The sequence below is a fragment of the Ammodytes marinus genome (genome assembly GCF_949987685.1).
Source record: "Ammodytes marinus genome assembly, chromosome: 21".
Lineage (NCBI taxonomy): Eukaryota > Metazoa > Chordata > Actinopteri > Uranoscopiformes > Ammodytidae > Ammodytes > Ammodytes marinus.
Window position 1 is genome coordinate 1,115,556 of NC_137225.1, and position 18,788 is coordinate 1,134,343.

General features: G+C 40.6%; 1 protein-coding gene across 1 annotated transcript in view; it reads left to right on the forward strand.

Annotated features, from left to right (window-relative positions):
* Positions 1-18,788, forward strand: part of rsu1 (Ras suppressor protein 1) — a 52,234-nt gene that overhangs the window by 29,384 nt on the left and 4,062 nt on the right. The window contains exons 5-8 of the mRNA XM_080050427.1: positions 2,236-2,354; positions 5,052-5,134; positions 7,711-7,825; positions 9,135-9,267. Coding sequence (XP_079906553.1) covers positions 2,236-2,354; positions 5,052-5,134; positions 7,711-7,825; positions 9,135-9,267 — 450 coding nt within the window. The remainder of the gene's footprint in view (positions 1-2,235; positions 2,355-5,051; positions 5,135-7,710; positions 7,826-9,134; positions 9,268-18,788) is intronic.

The following is an 18,788-nucleotide window of genomic DNA, read 5'->3' on the forward strand; positions in this document are numbered from 1 at the left end:
AATCGGCTTCGTCGATGTCCCGTGCCTCTTTTTTCTCTCCACACAAAGCGTTCTCTCTCCAAGCGCACAAACGCCCCGGCCGCTTCCGAGAGCACAGCCAGTGTTCCACCCGATTAAAAAAAGAAAATAAACACAACTTGGAAAACACGACCCGACTTTTTACGACCTATTTCCGCGAAAATAAAACCCTCTTATACTCGGACCAATATGGATTGTGTAATGATCAGACCGCCATTACATTTTTCATCTCGCGCACCCCCTAGCAGCAGCTCACGCACCCCCAGGGGTGCGCACACCACACTTTGGGAATCCCTGGTATAGAGTAAATGAGCAGCGCGGTGCATGCACGCCCATGTAGATCTGACCAGTCAGAGCAGACTAGAATTTTTGCGAAGGGGGGTAGATGTCAATACCAACCTTTTGAGATAGAGAGCAGAAGAGGCTGGAAAAGGCGATGAAGAAATGGGAAATGGTAGAAAACTAATGGGTTTTTTGAACAATAAACCATTAAAACCTTTTCTAGTAGACCTCGGAAATATACATTAAAACCCGAGTTTTTGCATAATATGTCCCCTTTAATGTATGTGCTGTGGATTCAGGATGTCTACTCATAGCTATGTCATTTGGAGCAAGCTGGGCTGACGTGCCGAGCCAAACCATGCCGAACCCAGCCAACACATGTATATGCAAAAACGCAGACTTCAGATAAATCCCATTAAATTTGCCTTTAAAGGCATACAAGGTGATTCTGGAGAATCTTTGTTGACAAATAAGTTTTTGTCAAAATCAGTGAATATCTGGGCCTGCTTTTTGTTGCTTTCTGTGTATTCGCACATAATTTTTTTTTTATTATAGAGCGTTTGTGCATGTGTGTAACAAATTGGTTTGGTGGGGTTCAGTTCCTCACCTGTTGCCTAGACATGGTTATCTGTGTTACGGTATAAGTGCAGGCTCGCACTGACAGGATGGAAGGATTAGGAGGTGAGCCGTTGTGTGCATTGATCCGCAGACAAACATTATCTGGACATAGTAAGCCTCATACTGCTATTCAGGTTGTGCATTCATTTTTAGTAGTCTGTTTATTTTCCCGTTGGCTGTGTGTTTATTTATCAAAGGCATGGCACATTTCGGTGTCTCAACCTTGTAAGAGCTTAATCTGATTTGTCACACAACTACAGTAATATCATTGAAATTGAATAGTTGTGCCTATGACCTTTCAGTTGCTTGTACAGACACTCATGCATACACTCAGTTTGTGTCTGTTACTTTATTAAATCTCTGGACTGCTAAACTGTCTGTCCAGGCGGCTGAGTTTGTCCTACTTATTGTTTCACTGGTGTGAGTGGTACACGCTAGTTATTCCACAGGGACAGAACAAACATCACATCCAACACTGGGCTCATAAACCTAATCAAGAGTTTGGAACCACAAGTATGGTTGATCGTTTTAGATAATTTATTTTAATGGTTTTCAAATGAAGATGATTTTATCCTGTATTTTTCTTAAAGTCAACCAATGAAAAGCCTGTTGTCATAGAGATGGGTGAGACATAATGAACTAAACAAATGAGAATAGGGATGTACACATTTAAACTATCTCTCCTTGAAGACATTGTTCACACCAAAGGTAACAAGAACACTATTTATCTTCAAAAGGGACCCTAACCCTCTCACCAATAGAATAGAATAGATCATTCTTGTCCACCTTGGTGTAAATTTGAAACAGCCGCAAATTACTGTCACAGTTTTTTTCTAGACTGTAGAGCATCACTACTTTAACTTGACTTTGTCTGTATACTGGTCATGAAGCTGCCTGTGGTACCGTTTAAAAATCTGATATAGGTCTGGGCTTTGTTGCACATCTGCAGTCTAGCACATGAAATACTTCATATAAAAAATAATTGCACCGGAAATATGTTTGATACTAAATAAAAATACTAAATCTGAATCAATTGGGCCTTTCCAGTATTTACTGTTGACAGGACGATCCTTTTGGCAATATTAAACCAACAGGAAAGATATTAAGAGGGAACTATTTATTTCAATTCATTAAAATGAATTGAATTAGCCGTTATCTACCTAAAATGGTTACGTCAATGTCTTATGATTTGTTTTTTTAATAATATTAGAATATCAAAGTCTCAAAAGGCTCACATGAAGTCTATTTTTCTAGTGGTGGGGTTGTGTGTAACGTATGATTCCATATGTGTGTGTGTGTGTGTCTTTGTGAGTGCAGTATGAACCGTCTGAACGGCCTGCCTAGAGGATTTGGGTCATTGCCAGCTCTGGAAGTGTTGGACCTCACCTACAACAACCTGAATCACAACTCCTTGCCTGGGAACTTCTTTTACCTCAGTAAGTGTGCACACAGCCTCAACAAATCACATCTCACTCAATAAATAATGTTTTCAAAGATTTTCACTGACCAGCTAAATGTATGTTTTGAGCATAAAAGAGACTGAATTGTGCACATACATTTTTTCCGTAGCCTAAATATGTCTTTTCATTCACTCACAACCTGACTAAAATAAGCCTGTGTTAAATCTTGCAGGTAGATTATTTATATTTGCAACTGTCTGTTTGTTATTGGTAAAATAATAATAAATGAAATACAAAGTCATCAGAATAATCCGGCGGTAGGGCACTCCGTTGGCGTAGTGGATAGAGCGCGTACCATATAGGCTCAGTCCTTGTTGCAGTGGTCGCGGGTTCGAATTCGACCCGTGGGCCTTTAATGCATGTCATCCCCCACTGTCAGGTTGTCACAAAATGTCAGGCAAGATCCCATTTGCAAGACACATGGAAACAGTTCAGGTTCACAAAAGGCTTTTAATGAGATGAAGATGACAAACGGTGAGGCAAACAAGTCCAGGGGAGCAGGCAAAAAGGAGAGTCCAAGGTCCAAAAATACAGATCAAAACGGGAACAGGCAGGAAGGATCAAAATGATGTGGACCGCTGGAGAGCTAGGATAGACACTAGACATCTGAAAATCTGGCAACTGACTGAGGGAACTGAACTGAGATATACAGGTCCTTCTCATATAATTAGCATATTGTGATAAAGTTGATTATTTTCCATAATGTAATGATAATAATTGAACTTTCAAATATTTTAGATTCATTGCACACCAACTGAAATATTTCAGGTCTTTTGTTGTTTTAATACTGATGATTTTGGCATACAGCTCATGAAAACCCCAAATTCCTATCTCAAAAAATTAGCATATCATGAAAAGGTCCTCTAAACGAGCTCTTAACCTAATCATCTGAATCAACTAATTAACTCTAAACACCTGCAAAAGATTCCTGAGGCTTTTAAAAACTCCCAGCCTGGTTCATTACTCAAAACCGCAATCATGGGTAAGACTGCTGACCTGACTGCTGTCCAGAAGGCCATCATTGACACCCTCAAGCAAGAGGGTAAGACACAGAAATAAATTTCTGAGCGAATAGGCTGTTCCCAGAGTGCTGTATCAAGGCACCTCAGTGGGAAGTCTGTGGGAAGGAAAAAGTGTGACAGAAAACGCTGCACAACCAGAAGAGGTGACCGGACCCTGAGGAGGATTGTGGAGAAGGGCCGATTCCAGACCTTGGGGGACCTGCGGAAGCAGTGGACTGAGTCTGGAGTAGAAACATCCAGAGCCACCGTGCACAGGTGTGTGCAGGAAATGGGCTACAGGTGCCGCATTCCCCAGGTCAAGCCACTTTTGAACCAGAAACAGCGGCAGAAGCGCCTGACCTGGGCTACAGAGAAGCAGCACTGGACTGTTGCTCAGTGGTCCAAAGTACTTTTTTCGGATGAAAGCAAATTTTGCATGTCATTCGGAAATCAAGGTGCCAGAGTCTGGAGGAGAAGAAAATCCCAAAATGCCTGAAGTCCAGTGTCAAGTACCCACAGTCAGTGATGGTCTGGGGTGCCATGTCAGCTGCTGGTGTTGGTCCACTGTGTTTTATCAGAGGCAGGGTCAATGCAGCTAGCTATCAGGAGATTTTGGAGCACTTCATGCTTCCATCTGCTGAAAAGCTTTATGGAGATGAAGATTTAATTTTTCAACAAGACCTGGCACCTGCTCACAGTGCCAAAACCACTGGTAAATGGTTTACTGACCATGGTATTACTGTGCTCAATTGGCCTGCCAACTCTCCTGACCTGAACCCCATAGAGAATCTGTGGGATATTGTGAAGAGGAAGCTGAGAGACACCAGACCCAACACTGTGGATGAGCTTAAGGCCGCTATCGAAGCATCCTGGGCCTCCATAACACCTCAGCAGTGCCACAGGCTGATTGCCTCCATGCCACGCCGCATTGAAGCAGTCATTTCTGCGAAAGGATTCCCGACCAAGTATTGAGTGCATAACTGAACATAATTATTTGAAGGTTGACTTTTTTGTATTGAAAACACTTTTCTTTTATTGGTAGGATGAAATATGCAAATTTTGAGATAGGGATTTTTGTTTTTTCTTTACTTTTTTGCCAAAATCATCAATATTAAAACAATAAAAGGCTTGAACTACGTCAGTTGTGTGTAATGAATCTAAAATATATGAAAGTTTAATGTTTATCAGTACATTACAGAAAATATTGAACTTTATCACAATATGCTAATTATATGAGAAGGACCTGTATACTGGGGCTGATTAACTGATGAGGAGCAGGTGAGTGTGGGGCAGGCCAGGTGAATCTAATTAACAGAGAGTGCAGAGCAGGAGGGAGTGGCCGGGTCTGAAATTACATGAGTTAGAAAGGAAAACAGACATATGAAAACAAACTAAATACTGGCTGAAGTTGTGACACCCCCTCTCTCCCCATTTCAGCTCTTTACTCTCTGATCTTGAACTGTCCAATAAAGGTTAAAACACAGAACAAATATCCCCCCCGAAAAAGAATAATCTGGCAGATATTATTTTTGGTGGGCCACCAGTTGCCGACCCCTGCACTAGAGGGTGTAAGCTTCTCCATGCGTCCACCAAATTTAGATTGTTCAGTTAATTATTTAACACACACACACACACACACACACACCGACTAACAGAGATGCTTGTTTTGCAGCCACTCTCCGTGCTCTCTATCTGAGTGATAACGACTTCGAGGCCCTGCCTGCTGACATCGGGAAGCTGACCAAGCTGCAAATAGTAAGTTAATGTCAATGCATCTGACACAATAGGCCAAGTCAGTTGGTAATGTACTTGTACATGAGTTACCACGCTCAACAATAAGCATCAAATAATTTTTTAATTTTTATTTACCCTTTATTTATACTTGAGAGATCAGTCTGGGGTGACCCTCATGTACAATGGCATTGAGTCAAACAAAACAACACAATCACAATGTACAATGCTAAAACACGACAAGCTGATAAAGGGCCAAAACCATTCAAACATTTAGATAGCGATGTAGAATGGCTGCAATGAAATTACGTGGCTGAAAGTACAATAGATATAGAATCGAATATAGAAGTATTATGTTGTTTTGCATTCTTGGTGCGCACAGCACTGGGGCCGGTTTCCCGATAACGTCATCTCTTAGCGAGCTACGAAGACTCCTACGTTATGACTTACCAAAGTTGTTTACCTCTGTAGTCGTGGTTCCCGAACGGTCTCTTAGGAGAAACACTCCATACGTCGTACGTACACTGCTGAAATCGATTTCTCAGAGTTCGATTTTCCATTTCCTGCTTATTTCATGCGAAGCTGCATGACAAGTCTTTGCGAATAAAAGATTAGGCCTACTAGAAATCCTTCTAAGCCGAAACATTTATTTAACACCTCTTGCTTTATAATCTAAGTATTTTTAAGAACAATAATCACGTTTCGTGGTGGGTCAGTAAGGAAACTGAAAGTAGAATATCGCCAATGGCCTATATCAATAAAAACAGACGGCCCAAACAGCGTCCAAATGAGCTAAAATCCTAAATACAATAAACAGTAACATGGCACACTTATTTTAAGGTAAGCTTTAATTGATTATTCATTAATTTTTTCACACGTTTACATGTTTTGAGGCGGAGAATCCGACGCACACTGCGGAGCTGTCAGCTGAGCCGGCTCAGCTGACAGCTCCGCAGTGTGTGGAACACAGTGCGATGGTTCTAGTGTTAACCTTGGTCGAACGTATTACCATAGCCTAATAGAAAAATATAGAAACAGCGGAGGAGATTAAGATTGTTTCCAGCAATTATTTTCTTCATGAATGACTTGTGGCAGTTCCATGCGCAACAGGGATGTCACTCGTGTCCGTTTTACGCATGGTGCTTACGGAAGGAAATGTGGGGGTCTGTAGTAGCCAAGCCTATCTCTGGCGATGCCACAGCGATCGCAGGGACTTCACTTGTCATTAAACTTATAAATCTGACTGTATTTCATATCAAAGGGACACAGCGATGACTGTATTAAATATCAAACTGATAAAAACGATCCGACTGTAGGCTGTAGTATATCACGTATAAAGTAGCCTATTTTCATATTGAGGGACATCGCATCCATTCAGTTAATGCTGATTGTCAAGTCAGTTAGATGACTATGTAGGCTACTTATAGTTTGAACACTTTGTGAATCAGAGTGAATGGTATTCTGCTAAAATATATAGCTTACTTTAAATGTGAAATGTACGCTATATACAGTTATCGTTTTTAACAGTTTGTTATTTAATACAGTCATCGCTGTGTCCGTTTGATATGAAATACAGTCAGATTTATTAGTTAAATGACACAAATGAGAGCTGAAACATCCTTACGGTAGAGCTAAGAAGGCTCTGAGGGCGCTCCAGACCAACCTTACCAACGTAGGACGTACGAAAGAGATTCGTAGCTAAGAACGTTTCGGGAAACAGGCGAAATGTTAAGTAGGAACTCTACGTAGGGGTTACGAATGACGTAGCGTTAAGAAGGCTCTACGAAGGCTTTGGGAAACCGGCCCCTGAACATTTTTAAGAATTCTCATTTTTGTGTGCAAAGCAAATTTTGTTTTATTCCAATAGAGAAGAGAACAATCGTTTATTAATCCCACAATGTGGACATTGAATTTACATTCAAAAGCAGGGTAACACTCACCATTTTTGTGCATGTCTATATCGATATATAAATGCATGCATAAATGTACATGCAAATAGTTTATTAATCATGTACGGACACTTTCTGAATGAACAAATTAACCATTAATACATCATATATTACTGGCCTTTAAATAATATTCTACTTAATTTAGAAATGGTGAATCGATCATTTATAAAGTATGAAGATAAAATCATTTTACACTTTATAGCATAGTTTATTAATCATGTTCATGTTGTGTTCATTAAGGACTTACTAATGTTTATGTATGTAGGGATAAAGCTTCATAAATGATGAATCAAGCATTTACTAACCCTTAACTCATGCTAAATAGTGTGAAGTTATTATAAAGGGTTATCGAGGAAGTAATCATTATATTTTAAGTGGGCAAAGCATTGCCATTGCAAGTGTCAGTAACTCCATTACAGCTGGAATAAATTAGATATTTGGTGTCTTACATGAAGATGTAGATGCAACAGAACAATTGAGATCTGTGGATTTATCATTGTATTGTAATGTATTTTAGGAACATCTTGATTTAAACAACAGAATGTGCTGAAAATCTTTGTGCTTTGTTCAAATGCAACATTTGCTGTTTGTTCCATGGGACATAGCTTGTGTGTTGATGAGTTTGTCCTGTGGATCTCCTCTCCTGTCCAGTTGAGTCTGAGGGACAATGATCTGATCTCACTGCCCAAGGAGATAGGAGAGCTGGCTCAACTCAAAGAACTTCACATCCAGGGCAACAGGCTCACCGTCCTGCCCCCTGAACTCGGTACTCCTCACACACACATGCACACGCACACACGTTTAAATGGTCTTTATCGATTATATTTACAACAAATACATGCACAGTCATTGCGCAGTGAAAGGTAGGGGTGGCATACAGTAGATCAGTGGTTCTCAATTATTTTCTGTCTAGGGGACAGAATTTTTTTCGCGGCCCCCCTAAATTGAAATACTGTTGAGAACCAGCTAATATTTATTTATTTATCTGTACAAAACCACTGTATGAGTTTCTGGCACGAGCATTCTGCATATTATTATTATCAAATTAGATGTTAGATTATAAAATTAGCTGAGATAACTTCTGCAGCAACTTAAAAAAAAAATCGAAGTTCAGTTTATTAGCTCAATTTGTAACATTTAAACAAGACTGCTCAGTCTGTGTGAATCTCAGGACAGAGAAACAAGAGCAAATCATTCACTGAGGTTTGCATTTCATTCAAAACATTTTTAAACTGTAAACATAGTTAAGGTGGTGTCTTTTTATTATTATAGGCCAATATGCCTTCTGTGACGCGATCTGTGAACCTATAATTCATTAATGTTATTATTAGTCTACTTGCTTGATTTCTTTTTAAATAGCCTAAAGAGACACTTGGAGACACATGTGGACATTTATTTACTGAAAATCGCGGCCTTTTGCGCGGTTATGACCATACACAAGCACACATTGCGCTCGCTAGCACAACATTTTATTTATTTATTTATTTTTTGGGCAGTTGGAAATCAAGGCCACCCGCCCCCCCCCCCCCCCCTCCCCTGACAACTCACGGCGCCCCACCATTTGAGTAGCACTGCAGTAGATAATAAACCATATAATGAGAATGACACTGGATGTGCAGAAAAAAGTTTCAGCTCTGTGAAACATACATGCAATTTTATATGATTTCTTTAAAGGCATGCTCAGCGATTGTAATCCTGAACACCTTTTGTCAAAATCATCTAATATCTACTCACCATCTGCTACCTGTCCGTTGTGTCTGCGCGCTGAAAAACATTCAGCTGCGGCTCTGCTAAGGGTGATCTGAAAGCCTGGCTCAGAGCCAGCAGCCGACCAGAACATCGGGGAATGATGTTTAAGGCCACTCACCGAAAAGTCTATCACCGACGTACTGGCCGCAGTTAGTATAAACATAAAATAACATTATCTGGAGATCGCTTACCTCACCTTTTAATAGTGCCCCCAGTCCAAAACAAATGTCACTATTATATATATTATATACACATGCAGTATATACACTATAACATTTGAAAAGTGAAATCACTTTAATTGTATGTTTTTGTGTCTCTGTTTTCAGGTAATCTTGATCTGACTGGTCCTAAACAGGTGTTTAAAGCAGAGAATAATCCATGGGTCACTCCCATAGCAGACCAGTTCCAACTGGGCGTGTCCCATGTTTTTGAATATGTTCGCTCCGAGACCTATAAGTAGTAAGTAATAACACACACACACACACACACACACACACACACACACACACATACACACACAAAGGATATCCTAGGACAGTGGTTCTCAATTATTTTCTGTCATGCCCCCCCTAGGGGACAGACATTTTTTCGCGTCCCCCCTAAATTTAAATACTATTGAGAACCTGCTATTATTTATTTATTTATCTGTACAAAACCACTGTATGAGTTTCTGGCACGAGCATTCTGCATACAATCACCTTACTATCAAATTAGATAACAAAAATTAGCTGAGATAACTTCTGCAGCAAAAAAATTCAAAGTTCAGTTTATTAGCTCAATTTGTAACATTTAAACAAGACTGCTCAGTCTGTGTGAATCTCAGGACAGAGAAACAAGAGCAAATGATTCACTGAGGTTTGCATTTCATTTAAAAAAATGTAAACTGTAAACATACACTGTGTTCCAAATTATTATGCAAATTGGAATTAAGTGTCATAAACATTTAATTTAATGTATTTAATTTAAACTCATGGATGGTATTGTGTCTCAGGGCGCTTTGGATCATTGAAATCAATCTCAGACACCTGTGATATTTAGTTTGCTAAGTAAGCCCAATCAAAGGAAATCTACTTAACAAGGACGTTCCACATTATTAAGCAAGCCACAGGCTTCAAGCAATATGGGAAAGAAAAAGGATTTCTCTGCTGCCTAAAAGCGTCAAATAGTGCAATACCTTGGACAAGGTATGAAAACATTAAATATTTCACAAAAACTTAAGTGTGATCATCGTACTGTGAAGAGATTTGTGGCTGATCCAGAGCACAGACGGGTTCGTTCGGATACAGGTAATATGAGGAAGGTTTCTGCCAGACAAATTCATTGGAATAGGAGAGCAGCTGCTAAAATGCCATCTCAAAGCAGCAGACAGGTATTTGAAGCTTCTGGTGCCTCTGGAGTCCCGCAAACCTCAAGGTGTAGGATCCAGAAGTTTGCAGTTGTGCATAAACCTATTATTCGGCCACCCCTAAACAATGATCACAAGCAGAAACGGTTGCAGTGGGTTCAGAAATACATGAAGACTAATTTTCAAACAGTCTTGTTTACTGATAAGTGCTGTGCAGCCCTGGATGGTCCAGATGGATGGAGTAGTGGATGGTTGGTGAATGGCTACCATGTCCCAACAAGGCTGCAACGTCAGCAAGGAGGTGGTGGAGTAATGTTTTGGGCCGGAATCACTGGTTGGCACCTTCAGGGTCCCTGACGGTGTGAAAATGACCTCGGCAAAGTATGTAGAGTTTCTGACTGACCACTTTCTTCCGTGGTACAAAAAGAAGGAAAGTGCCTTCCGTAGTAAAATCATCTTCATGAATGACAATGCACCATCTCATGCTGCAAAGAATACCTCTGTGTCATTGGCTGGTATGGGCATACAAGGAGAGAACCTCATGGTGTGGCCCCCATGTTCCCCTGACTATTGAGAACCTTTGGAGCATCCTCAGGCAAAACATCTATGAGACAGTTCACATCAAAACAGCAGCTATGGGAGGCTATTCTGGCATCCTGAAAAGATATTCAAGCAGAAACTCTCCAAAAACTCATAAGTTCAATGGATGCAAGAATTGTGAAGGTGATATCTAAGAAGGGGTCCTATGTTAACATGTAACTTGGCCTGTTAAGATGTTTTTGATTGAAATAGCTTTTGATTTCACTAAATATGACCTCCACATTCTGCAAATGACCGTTTTTAGTTGTTTACAACCTATAAAATGTTTTGAAACTCTTTTGTGCATAATAATTTGGAACAGTGCATTTGGAGTTTTTTATTTTTGAAAAAAATACTTTTATTATTGGGAGGTTTGTTCAATAAAATTTGAAATATATTCTAACGGTTGATGACTTGTAAATTATACTGACTGTGATTTGCATCGACTATTTCGGAAAATCTGGGAAAATCTAATTTGCATTATAATTTGGAACGCAGTGTATGTAAGGTGGTGTTTTTTTTATTATAGGCCAATAGGCCTTCTGTGATGCAATAACCAATAATTAATTAATGTTGTTATTATTAGTCTACTTGCTTGATTTCTTTTTAAATATCCTACAGAGACACTTGGAGACACATGTGGACATTTATTTCCTGCAAATCGCGGCCTTTTGCGCGAATATGACCATACACAAGCACACATCGCGCTTGCTAGCACTTTAAAAAAAAAGAAAAAACGGTCAATTGGAAATCAAGGCAGCCCCCCCCACCCTCTGACAACTCACGGCGCCCCCCCAGGGGTGCACGCCCCACCATTTGAGAAGCACTGTCCTAGGACTTTTTCAAATTTAGCAGATTTTTGTATTTATTTTTATTTTTATGCATTTTGTTATAAAGCACTTAATACCTATGATAAATAAAGTGGGCATACTAAGATTCAGGCTAACCTAAGACTTTTGCACCAACATCTTTGTGGAAATCTGAGTTTACCCCAATATTCCAGGTGGAACTATTGCAATGGGTGGATGGACCGTGTTCCTCACAGACATAACACAAGATTCTAGGGGAGGGTGGACTTTGTGTCAACTTTGTGTCAAATCAATGATGTGTTGTTAATGACCTGACAGTTAATTTTCTTGATATGAGCACCATGTTACAACCTGACAACCCAGTTATCATATTGTGTGATTGTGTAATCCTTTGCGTTCTGTTGGTAAAGATCAGATCAATTTGGGTACAGGTGGGGTATGTTAACCATCTGAGTCAAGTTAAACGCATCAGTCATTTGCTTCAGCTTTGTCCAGCTTTTCTTACCAGTTTAGGTTCTAGTCACCCATTCACTCTTTCTTGGAGTCACTCTGGCATAACATTTCCTTGAACTTATCGTAGAAACCAATGTTGGAAGATTATGCACAATATATTACTATAAGTATATTGTAAGGGTTGATGATATATACAGAGCCTGGGCTGTGAATACACACCAGACTCTCTTCAGTGCATTCACAGTAGAGACAGGGAGTTGACAAGATATTTGCTGATTCTGACAAAAAGTGATTTGGATTTGAATCGTTCACTCCACCTTTTTAACGTTGAAGGAACCAGTTTGCTTTTTGCATTACTCTTACTATTTCACTTGAGTTAAGTGGTAGTTGTATTCTTAACATTCCACTTTGAGCTGCAGTGAAGTGTGCAAACCTCACTATTTGTGTTGCTGCTTTTCAATTGAAGTTTACCACCAGCTGACCATTTTGCGTATAGAACACAATGCTTTCACATCGTGTTATTTGTGTAACTTTGACTTCAGAGTGGATCATCACTAGAAATGTATTAAAGCTGGGGTTGAGAGTTTGCGAGAAAACAGCCGTTGGGATTCCAACGGCTGTTTTCCCAACGCTCTACCTGCTGTAGTTCCTCCCTCCGAACGACAGCTATGCGCGTTCATGTGAATTCAGTTACATTGATAAGGAGACAAACACCATGTCCGATTCCGAGGTGATTAAACATTAGTAATGATAACTATATAACATATTGAGCATCTGCATCTTACTCACAGACATACCATGTATGTTAGCTTAAAATCATTGTAATTGTGCTGTTAGGCCTAAGAAAAGTAGCTGTTACAGCCAGGCAAGATAGCAAACTAATTGTAACTGTAACCGAGCGGAGAGGCGTGTATCTCCTGCCCTGACCGCAGCTGGGAGGGACTGCTACACGAGGACCGGGCCGCCTGTCAGTGCTCTGTGACGGGAAGAGTTAAAAATTATAGGCTACTTGCTTTTGCGAAAAAAGTCATCAATAACACCAGAAAAAAAGCTAGATTTGTAGCTTGTCGCTGTTTTGAAAAAAAAAGTCGCCAGGAGGGCTGAAAAGTCACTAAATATTTCGACAAAATCGCTATGAGTTGGCAACACTGCACAGGGCGAGGGATATATAGGGCCAGCGGATGTCCTGCTGCTAGCGGCAGGCAGCCTAGGGGCAGAGGAAGGGGACGAGGTCGCGGTCGGAGAGGTCTTGACATGATAGGGCAAGAAGACATGGCCGGTGTGAAAACACTCCGACTTTACTCTGGTTTTATTTCGAGCTCTCTCCGTCTCCCTTTTAGCAGTTAACTTTTCAAAATTCGTCTTTCCTCGTGTTTTCGCTGTCTTAGCGGTGTTAGTTGTTGGTATCCGGGGAATGGTAAATTGAGGGTTCGTTTGTGAAGACATTGCTACTCGCTGTCCGCCGTAGTAGCCTAGTACCAAACAGTAGTGTCAGACTGCTAGGGTCGTGATCTCTCACGCAACTGATGCATCAACGTCGTTGCCAAGGTCCCACAGCCAATAAGAACGGAGAATCTGACCTCGCTCTGATTGGTCAAAATTAACATGAGCGGTGGCAATTTTTGGGGGCAGCACACAGAGGCAGGGGAGAGCAAAGTGATGAAAAAATATTTTCAGACCACTTCACCTACATATAGCTGAATGGCTATTATGACAGTTTTGCCAAATATTACAGTGAAAAAAATTATCAACCCTAGCTTTAATGACCAAAAGAAGGAAAATTAGCAGCCACTCTGAAAACATCTCAAAAAGCTGTTAGGATATACACGTGTCCAGTTTGAGGAACATTGTATGTGATGTATAATGTCTGATAGGATGTCAAATGTACATACATGTATGAATAGTATGGCACAGAGATGTAAGTCCAAGCATTCTATTATCTGGTGGTGAGGTTGAAGTGTGAAGCAGAAGGCTGCTATTAGTTCTTTGTTCCAGACAGAATGAGATGCTGCAAATCCTCTGTGTGAATGCTTCAAACTAGTGCTCCGAGGCATACTCTGGAACTGATCCCTGCACTGTGTGCGAGTGGGTGAAAAAAATCCATGTCTCAACAATATCCCCTTCCATAATATGTTTCCATACTCATATGAGCATTGTGTGCAATTCCGAGTCTGCAATCTGTGTGCACATATTTCTGAGCACCTGTCAAGCTTCTGGAGACTGGGATTCATTCTGTATTTGGTTATACAAGCTTGCCTAAGAGGTCCATCTTTAGCTATTCTCAGTTTGTTCTTACTCTTGTGATGGCCATCACACTGAAGATAGCCTTTCAGTCTGTGAGACATTGTATGAACAGCCTGTGTTATGACTGGTGTTAAACCATCTCCCGACCAGATATTATTTGAGTCTTCACAGCTTTATTCACACATGACTAAATGTTGTCTAACTCTGTCAACACATACACACACATCTGTCTGCACTTCCAGTTTCTGTTTGAGTGGGCTGAATGTTGAAGTTGAAAGAAGTAAGACTGTGCTCTTTTATTTTTCTAGTATTTTCTCATGCACCCTCCAGTTCAGGGTCAGACAGACAGACAGACAGACAGACGGATGGGAAAAAGGAGGGAAAATAGGACGCGTTTGAGATACACACCTCCTAAATACAAGCTCAGCTGTTCGGTGGACAGCCACCATCAGATGTCTAACTGTAGAGAGGAAACTATTTTACCACACTGTTACACTACAGTCAGCAGCGCCTTTTACGCCATCACTCTGACCACCTATTGGTCCATCTACTTCCTGCAAACAGGCAGAAATGTGATCAGAATCGCCGAAAAGGTATCGGCAAGTCTTTATAAAATCAGCATTGGTGCAGTCCTACTGTCAACTTTTGGATAGGAATTTAAAATGCACTTTTTTAAAAATGGACTTTATCCAAAATTACTTGTACAGTAGCGCTAGTGAAACAGTATGTGCCCTGCAGACTCTTTCAGGTTAGATTTCCGGTGAGAGAGGCACAAATATGGTCTAGAACTAACTAACTAGACTTAAGCCGTCAATCATGGCTTGGGCACGGTACGAATGCCCAGTGTGAGTGCCTCACCATCTAAGTGATATTAGAGTAAAGCAGTGCTTTTGTTAACAAACTGTTAATTCCCCCGAAAATGAACGGCCTTATAAACCACTGTGAAGCAAATAATCAATTCAGTTACTATAAGAGATTAATGAGCAGACCATATTCAGACACTGTCAAACAATTATCAGCCAATCATCAAAGGCATATCTGAAACATCAGCAAATATTGATCTGTGGTACATTGATTAACACGTCCATAACTGCCTCTTTGCCTGTTTGAAAAATGCATAATGTTCACTGTAGGACTGTGGGCTACCGCTGTTTCAGCCTTGATTTGATGCACCAGCTGTTTGAGTCTCAAGCGTTTCTCTACTATTAGTAAGCTATGCACCATACATTGTTAAGTTTGCAATGTTATAGATTCCCGGTGGGTATGTCTGACCAAATGCAGATGAGGTAATTAAGTGGGTCGGTTATCAAGATAGGAGCAGCATGAATTCTTGTTTACCACAGTATATTTGTTGATACAACCACTGGGAGATTCCAAAGTCAAAAATGGTTTTTTATGTTAAGTAGTTATGTGGGTTTAAGACCATCTAATCTCTGTATAAGGTGGTATGTATGTTCCAACTCAATCGTTCAGTGACCCCTGCCCCTGTAGCAACATGTGAATAGCCTCCGCTGCTCAGACAGATGAGCTTGAAACCCATAGCCTATTTTAAATTATAAAGTATATTAAACACACATTACAGTGTGTCATAAAAGCCAAACTAGTTCCCTGCATAGCTAGCATAGCTTCTACAACCATACGTCCTAAATATTGAGTGCTTTTGTAAAAAAAATAAAAAAATTAAAAAAAAGAGGCTGTTGGCTCAATGCTAATTTTAGAATGAAAAACTCCATTAACGGGTTAACAGATGAGCATTTCACGTGCTATAACTATAAACCATGGATGTACTAAGAGCTATTAAAATCACAGTTTATGTACAACCACATAAAAGTAGCACTGCTTTAATGGAAAAACAAACCCCTTTCCCCGCTGGGCTGACTAGCAGAGCCAAGCCAGCACATGTAAAGGGAAAACGCCAAATGGCATAGCCAACTGTGCTAAACTATAAAAATAATAGAAAATCAAATATAATCGTGACCTTAAAATTGAAAATCAAATGGAATCGAGGATTTGAAAAATCGTGACACTCCTAACATACTGTACATACACATCCCTCAGTCCCCATGGGTCAGCAGGAAATGTGACTAATGAGGAGGGCAGTCCCAATTGTTTGTCATGAATTTAAATTAGGATTTGTGTTCCTGTCTCTTCCTGTGCCTTTCTTCTGCCTTTTCACTGCTTGGTCTTTCCTCCTTCTCCTACCAGCTACTGTTTCTCTGCCTGTAGATGAAGACACTAAATAGCTTGTGAAGATGAGGTGACTACAAGAGGAAGGCCCCAATCAGATCAATGGCCTTTGGCCTCCCTGCACATTTATCACACACACTCTACATAGTTTAAACTCTATAACACACACATACAGTTAATGGAAAGCAATTACCAACTTTCCATCTCTTAACACACACACATAACTGTTCCATGAATAATTAAGCCGTGAGGAATAGCAGAGCTCCAAAAAGACATCTTCAGGAATCTGAATCTATTCGCCTCTCTTCTTTTGCATTTAATTGGCCCTAATGGTTCATCCCTGGAGCTGCACACAGACACGCCCCCCCCCCCCCCCCACTCAAAATAACTCAAAAGAAATGGGAAATCGTTATTATGATCTGAAGCTAGGGCTGCTGTGCATATATGATAGTATACATAATCATTTTTGGTCACTAGTGTGTATGCAGTGGTGTGCACAGGGGGTGTTTACAGGTTTGTTAATGTATTAGAGGAGGTGCCTTTTTTAATTCCCCCCCCCCCTGTCCCTAAGAGAGTTCCCCTTAAATGCAGCAAAATCCCATTCACTGTAGATTTGTTATCCAGTCATTGAGCACACTTAAGCACACTTCTCCCAACTGTGCCGGAGCCGAGGAAGTGTTCGGTGCTTGAGTACTAAACAGAGCACTGGTCTACACTGGTCAAACCAACTAGACTTCAGGGGGCAAACGTACATAAGCACGGTACAGATGGCCTGGTGTGAGTGCGGAATGAGACCTCACCCTCTCTCCCTTGTACCTGCTACCACTGCGTTCAAAGAGAATGGGAGAGGAGTTTATGTGAGCTGATTCTGTATTCCTTCTTCTAGTTATTTTTCCCTCTCTTCCCAAATATACTTGGTTTGCTCAATCCCTGTTTTTGAATTTGTGGCCTCTTTCAGGGAAACATAGTCCATAACATTCTGATGGTAACACTGTTGACACTGCCTGACATTGTGGGCCAGTTGTGATCCCTGCACTGTATCTCTTGGTGATTAGTGACTTATGGACTCCCACCTTCTCTAAACCTGCCATAGACCAGACTGCTCCATCTGGAACAGCAGCCAACCTGGCCCACTTTAGTTTAAGCTAGTCTCTTCTGCTCATGTTGTTCAGTATTGGAACAAGACACAGGGCCACATAGCGGCCTCATTATTGGCCTCCCTGTCAGTCCGCAGCTGTCAGACAGACAAGAGATGCACTATGACAGTATGACTGAACATCATAGCAGCACATACTATACTTACAAGTAATGAAAATAAATACTAAAAAACCATACATAAACATCGATTTCCGGATTATTTTCTGCATTATTCTCCTCTCATCACATTGATTCTTTATGACAAGACTGACTGATTATTCCTCTTCTTCGCTCTTCAACTTTCTTCCCTCCACTCATCCATCAATTCTGGGAACCAGCAATTGTGCTTCATTGTCTACTTATTGACTCAATTGATCATTTGCCTTTCCTCAAAGGAGCACGCACAATCAGTAAACCCAGGGTGCTTTCTGTTTATTATGCAATCCGCTTCTGTTCTGTTTCCTGTTGCAAACAGCTGTCATGGCATTTGACAAAATGTAAATATGTGATGTTATTATGATTATGTTATTATTCTTACAGAATTCTAATGAACAGGACATTGTACAATATGTATTGTAACCTGTCAATCACAAAGTTTTACAGGGAGCCATGATTAGAACTTCTTTCTCAATCACTCTTCCTTAATTCTTTACAAAATGTTTTTCTCTCAAATTTCAGTTGAACAACCAAATGCAACATTGTGACTGTTTTACATGAGACTATCTACAAATGTGTGCCACTAGCCTTTTCAAACACTATCATGCCTCGCCACTATAAATGATGATAGGCCATTCTCCTTGAGGCTGTTCTGAACAGCCATGAACACATTGTTAAAAACGATTTATTATCTACCTTAAAGCCACTACGAGTAACTTGGTCCCTTGGCGGCCCCTTTGGTCAAAAGCGGTAGTATTTTTACGACGCCAGCTGTCGTGAAGCTGTTTTCTAGCTCGTGCCGGGCGTGCAAGATTAAAATAATCAGGAAGCAATATAGTGCATGTCCGTGTGTTGAAAGTGTGAGGGCACCGGACTCTTTTCGGCTCCGTGAGAGTGGTTAGTGGCACAGCATCAACTAATGCCAGTCAGTGCTACACACACCTGATTGCAATGAGTTGATGCAGTGTCACCGAAGTACTCTCACAGAGCTGAAAGACTCCTTGTCCTCACAGAAAGCGAATGAACGAGAGACGGCAGTTAGTAGCCTATGGATCACGATGAGGTAATGT